The 6,421-nt window shown below is 46.8% G+C and overlaps 1 protein-coding gene across 6 annotated transcripts in view; it reads left to right on the top strand.

Annotated features, from left to right (window-relative positions):
* Positions 1 to 421: 421 nt before the first annotated feature.
* Positions 422 to 6,421, top strand: part of PIAS1 (protein inhibitor of activated STAT 1) — a 128,701-nt gene continuing 122,701 nt past the window's right edge. For 2 of the 6 annotated variants that reach the window (XM_053888922.1, XM_053888921.1), the window contains exon 1: positions 422 to 513. In XM_053888922.1, the coding sequence (XP_053744897.1) occupies positions 457 to 513 (57 nt within the window). In that variant the 5' untranslated portion in view covers positions 422 to 456. Of the gene's footprint in view, positions 514 to 4,180; positions 4,270 to 4,399; positions 4,488 to 5,289; positions 5,404 to 6,421 lie in introns of those variants that run through there. The other 4 variants (XM_019441664.2, XM_019441661.2, XM_019441662.2 and 1 more) reach the window with 4 other exon arrangements.

The following is a 6,421-nucleotide window of genomic DNA, read 5'->3' as shown; positions in this document are numbered from 1 at the left end:
TTTTGGGATTAGTTTTTTTTTTTTTTTTTCAGTCAGTATAATTTTCATGAGGTTTATCCAACTTGTTTTGTGTATCAATAGTTTTTTTGGTTTTGTTTTTAGACTGCTGAGTACAGTATTCCATGGTATCACAGTTGGTTTAGTTGTTTACCCATTAAAGGAGATTTGGATAGTTTCTAGTTTGGGGCTCTTAAAAATAAAGCTTCTATTGGGGCCTGGGTAGTGTAGTGGACAGTTAAGTGTCTGACTCTTGATTTCAGCTCAGGTTATGATCTCACAGTTGGTGAGGTTGGACCCATGCTGTCAGTGGAGACTGGGATTCTCCATCTCTCGCCCTCTGCTCCTTTCCCACTTATGCACACATTCTCTCTCTCTCTCAAAATAAATAGGTAACTTTAAATCAATCAATCAATCAATCAATCAATCTGCTATGAACATTCTTGTACAACTTTCTACATGAAAAGAAGTCTTTGTTTCTCTGGGATAAATGTCCAAGAATTGTTGAGTTGTATGGTGAGCACATTTCCAGTTTTCAAAGAACTGCCAAACTATTTTCCAAAATGGCTGTACTATTCCTACCAAAAATGTATGTGTGGTCCACATCTAAGAAAGCTTTATCTCACTCAAGGTTATGGAGATTTACTCTTAAGAGTTTTATAGTTTTAAGTCATATTTAGGTCTACGAATAATTTTGAGTTAATTTTTATGTGTTCAGTGGGACCACAATAATTTTAGGGCCCACAAAATGTTTTAAATCTTTATTATTGGAAGAAACAATAAGTATACTGTGCTTGGATTGCATTAGTCTTTATACCAATACAAACGTAAGATGTAGTTTTTTTAAATGTAATTTTTAAATGTAATTTTATAATATACATTTTTTAAAATGTAATTTTTAAAATGTAATTTTAAATGTAATTTTTTTCATGTAACTCCAGGGGTGTGTGTGTGTGTGTGTGTGTGTGTGTGTATATATATATATATATATATATATTATATATATATATGAAGAAAGGGCCTCTGAGGTTCTTTCTGACACCAAATATGTGATATCTTTCCACACTAATTCTCCAACACCAACTAAGCATCCAACAATTCAGTTAAAAAAAATTTTTTTTTTTAGTCTTTAATTATTTTTGAGACAGAGATAGCATGTGAACAGGGGAGGAGCAGAGAGAGAGGGAGACACAGAATGTGAAGCAGGCTCCAGGCTCCGAGCTGTCAGCACAGAGCCTGACGTGGGGCTCGAACTCACAAACTGTGAGAACATGACCTAAGCCTCATGAACTGTGAGATCATGACCTGAGCCGAAGTTGGACGCTCAGGGACTGAGCCACCCAGGTGCCCCCAACAATTCAGTTTTGACATCAACTCCAGGGGTAAGCTCTGACCCCACAGATTTAGGCCTGAGTCCCACAAGCCTGCCCCTACTTCAGATGCCAGTTGCCAGTCCTATGGGCCACTTGTAGTTCTGTCTGAACAAATTTGAGGATTCCTAGAATTCCTCCTCAGGTTTGATAATTCATTAGAATGGACTCATAAAACTCAAGGAAACACTTTACTTACATTTACCAGTTTATTATAAAGGAAAGAACTCAGGAACAGCCAAATGAAAGAAATGCATAGGGCAATGCATGAAGGGAGGGGATGCAGAGATTCCCTGCCCTCTCTGGCCACCCACTTCCTAGTATTTCCTTGTATTTACTAACATCCCTCTAATCATGTGTTGAGTCTTTGTAGTGACCAGCTCCCAACCTGAAGCTCCCTGGGAGCCACGCCCTCTCATCTCATTAGTATAAACTTGGGTGCGGGTGCGGTGGAAAGGGGCTTATTTTGAATAACAAAACACAATCCTATCTCTCAGGAAATTTCTGAGGTTTTAGGAGCTCTGTGACAGGAACCAGGGACAAAGTCAAGTGGTATTTTTATTATACTACAGCCCCCAGAAGGCAAAAGTGCGTAGGGGCACGAAAGCCATAATGTAGTTCTGTCAGTTGAATAGCCTTCTTAGCAATCCAGTTGTAAAATTATGGCATCTTGGAATAGGGTGATGGTAGTGGGCAGCCAGTGAAATGGATAGGCTTGGGATATTGTTTAGAGGCAGAGTCAGCTGGACTGGCTGATGGATTGGATGTGAGAGGTGACTGAAAGAGAGGAAGCAAGGATGATTACCAGATTTTTGGTGTGAACATCTGGGTGGATGATGGTGCCGTCCACTGAGAGTACTGGGAAAGGAACAGGATCGGGGGATAAAATCCAAGCTCTATTTGACATGGTAAGCTCAAGATGACTAGGAGTCATGAAGTAGAGATATTAAGTAGCCAGTTGGATTTATGAACCTGGATTTGGGTGGGGAGGTCTGGGCTGGACAGAAATTTGAATGTCAAAGAGTTGGATGAGTTCACCTGGGGAGAGTTAAATGGAGGTGACAGGTAAGGACTGAGCCCTGGAGCATTACAACATTTAAAGATTGAGCCAAAGAAGAGAAATCAGCAGAAGAGTTTGAAAAGGAGGCTCAGTGAAGGAACAGGAAAATCAGGACAGTGAGATGTTGAAGGAAGTTCAGGGGGAAAAGTGTTTCAGGAGAAAGGAGTCTTGTCAACTGTTTGCAATTCTGCTGAGAGTGTCATTTTAGATAAGAATAGAGAATTGACAATTGGTTTTGGAAACAGGGAGGTTGTTAATCTTGATAAGGGATCTTGAGAGAAGTCAAAGCTGGATCAGAGGGGCTGAGAAGGGAATGTGACATGAGGAAGTGGGAACAAGGGCTGTAGAGAGATCTTGAAAAACCTCTTGGAGAATTTATGCAGTGAAGAGAGAGAAATAGGGCAGTTTGGGAGATTTTGGAGCCAATGGAGGTTTGTTTTAGGTGGGAGGAATTTCAGTATGTTTATATGCTGATGGGAGTAATCTAATAGGGGAAAAAGTAATGATGTTGGAAGAGCGAGGTGATTGTAGGAGTAAAATTCTTAGGAATGTGGGAGGGAAAGGAATCCAGGTCACTGGTAGAGGGACTGGCCTTCATAGGCACAGGGACACTTCATTCATAGTAACCCAAATGTAACTATGCCTGTAAGAATAGTTTGGATGGGGAGAAGGGAGTTCATGTCTGTTATCTTTTAAGTTTTTCCATGAGGTATGAAGCAAAATTGCTAGCAAAAAGTGGGGGTTGGAGAGGAGGTATAGGAGGCTTCCAATAGGGAGGAAAAGGTGTGAAATAATTCTTTCATCACATCTACTTAAAATGTCAGTTTATTGGAGAAAGCCCTCCTTGCATTAAGTCCATCTCCTTCCAATCGCTATTCTCTCACTGGACCCTTTGTTCTTTTCTAGTACTCATCACCATTTGTAATTGTATCTTTATCACTTGTCTGTACCTCCATTAGAGAACTACAGGAGGGCAGGGACTTAGTTGTATTTAATTTTCCGATGTATATATAAAGAAACAGGACTGGTACATAATCACTAAATAGTTGTTGAAACAAACAGTTAATGAACGAACGTCTTCAGAATTTTGTCTTAGGTCACCCCCCTGTCAAGTGTTTGGGCAAGTCACTTTCCCTGCCTGAGCTTTCATTTCTTTTTCTTTTTTTTAAATTTTTTTTTTAACGTTTATTTTATTTTTGAGACAGAGAGAGACAGAGCATGAACGGGGGAGGGGCAGAGAGAGAGGGAGACACAGAATCGGAAGCAGGCTCCAGGCTCTGAGCCATCAGCCCAGAGCCCGACGCGGGGCTCGAACTCACGGACCGTCAGATCGTGACCTGAGCTGAAGTCGGACGCTTAACCGACTGAGCCACCCAGGCACCCCCTGAGCTTTCATTTCTGACTATATACATATGTGTGTGTGTGTGTGTACACACTGTGTATATGTATATATATATATACATATACACACACACATATATACCACGTGAATTGTAATCTCTGCTCTGCCCACTTCACCGCACTGTCATGAGCAGGATCTGAGCTAATAAATCTGGAAATGCTTCATCAAGTGATCTTCAAATGTAACGGATTGTAGCCTCGAAGGTAGCAGGTGCTGAAAAGGACTCGCTGATTGGGGGAGGGGGCCATTATAGTTTCTGTGACTGTAGGCATCGAAGCTTTGCAGCAAGGTTCTGCAGGCCGCGGAGGGGCGGGGCTCAGGCCGGCAGCCCACTCGCTCCGGCCTTTCTCTGGAGGAGCTAGCCAGGAGAGGATGGGGGGCGGGGAGGCCGAGGGGGGAGTAACTGTCAAACCTCCCCGCTTGGCGCCATTATTTAAATGGTACGTGCCCGTCTCCCTGCTGTACGTGCCCGGGGCGGGGCTCCGAGCGCCCGGAGAGGGGCGGAGGCCGGGGGCGGGACGGGGAGGTGGAGGGGCAAGAGGGGACGGGCCGGGGCGGGGCCAGGCTGGCTAGAGGGGCGGGTCTAGCGGCGGCCCCCGGCGAGGTTCAGTGCGCTTGCGCTGACAGACGCAAGATGGCGGACAGTGCGGAACTAAAGGTAAAGCGCAGCTCGAATTCACTTCTAATATTCGGCCGCGGAGACGGCGCCGCTGCTGCCGGGGGGGATGGGTCTGACCCTGGGGGGCCGCTCGGGCCTGACTCCACCCGGGCCTGGAGTTGTAGGGAGGAGCGGCGCGCCCGGCCCCAGCTGAGGGGGCCCGGCAGCGGCGGGCCGCGGGCCCCGGGTGCCTCGGGGGCGCTGACGGGTCGTCCCCGGCGTGTTATTGTTGTGGGCGCCTCTGGCGGGGGTGGCGGGGGAAGAGATCGGGAGTCGGGAGGTGGGGGCCTCGGCTGCCCCCTGGGCTCGGCTTCCTCACCTTCCAGCCAGCCTCCCCGCCCCCCCATGGGGAACGGGGGCTGGGGCAGGGTGCTCGTGTAGGGGGGATTGGGAAAGCTCCCCGCCGCCGCTTCCTCTTCCTCCTTTGCAGTCCCGGGCTGCTGTCAGGAGCTCTCCTTAGACCCCCGGGAACTTGGCTCCGGCCGCCCCGCCCCTCAGTGGCTCCCTGCCGCCCCCACCCCGGAGTCGGCTCTCCCCGGCTGCCCGCCTGTCAGGAGGCGCCGGGGGTGCCCAGCTTGTGGGCAGCGCGATCTTGGGGCATTGGGGCGGGGATGTGGGGAGAAGCTCCGGTAAAGTTTAGTGAGCCCCGGGCCGGCGTTGGGGTTCGGCCGAGGGGTGGCGGGGGAGTCTGCCTGGGCGGGACGTTACTTTCTCTCTGATTCTGGGCAACCGCGGGGGGGGGAGCCCCCCCCCCCCCCCGAAGGGTGTGTATTTGGAAGCAGTGGTGGGTGGTGGGAAGCAGCTACCTCTCCCTTCTTTTCCTTCTCTTCCTCTGGCTGGTGCGGAGGGTGAGAGGAGCCTTTGGGGGTCTCTGCACACACCATGATGGCGATGCTATAGCTGATGGAGGTGAATGGTTCGTGTTTATATCCCCCCGTTGCCTTTTGTTTGTAGGGACATCTTGCTGGCCATGTTGATTTGAACGAAATTCTCCCCTCACCCTACTTCAACCCCCGATAAATAGAACGTTCCTCCGTTCCTCTCAACTGTACCAATTACTCACGCCTCGCGAAATTGGATGAAAGGGTGCCCCCTGTTCCCCGCTTTTTCTCCCACCCCAGTCTTCTTTACCTGATGATGGCTTCTTTACCGAAGCAGATATACCCACCACTACACAAGCCGTTGGGGGAGGGCGGGTGGAACCCTTATGATTGGATTGTGACAAATGGGGCTCCGCTTGAATAATTTTGGTTTAGTAGCAGGCAGTTTTAACTAACGCGTATTATTTCGAGGCTCTGAACGCGATATTCCCCTGTCTGTGGCTTCCTGTGTGTGAGCCAAGCAGCTGGTTTTATCTTGACCCAGAGAACTGACATCTCTGTCAGAGTGGAGATGGGGATACACACTTGTAAATCTTGGGGGGGGGGGGGGTCCTCTTTCCATAATTAATAAAAATTATTTAAAATTTATTTTCTCTGTTATACTGAAACGACAGCTTCTAGAACAGCCAAGCGCCAGGTTTGTTTCTGGAGAGTTTTTCTCTGGAAAGCTTCGCTGAAAGATCGGTTTCCCCAGTAATTTTGCAATGTTAACATTCCAAAATTTGTGTATTAAGTAAGGCACTGGCTTTGAATATCACTCTTTTTAAATTGACTTCTAATTACAAATTAATTTAAGGGAGAGCAGATTTGGAGTGGTTGGTTTCGTTTTTTTTTTTTTTTTTTTTTAATCCAGTTTCAAACTATTGACTGAAATGAAAAAGCCTCAGGAATTTGAATATTCTGAGGTCATTAACTCTTGAAATGAAAAGTACACAAGTTTAATAAGATACATGTCTTCTGTAGTTTTACTCTTGCGATGTAGTCACTATGTTGCTATGATCTGTACCTTCTAATATTTATTTTGTTTGGAATCCTTTTGAGTGATAGCTAATC

The sequence above is a fragment of the Panthera pardus genome, unplaced genomic scaffold, assembly GCF_024362965.1.
Source record: "Panthera pardus isolate Hobbes unplaced genomic scaffold, ASM2436296v1 HiC_scaffold_24, whole genome shotgun sequence".
NCBI lineage: Eukaryota > Metazoa > Chordata > Mammalia > Carnivora > Felidae > Panthera > Panthera pardus.
This window is presented reverse-complemented; position numbering and strand designations above follow the sequence as displayed.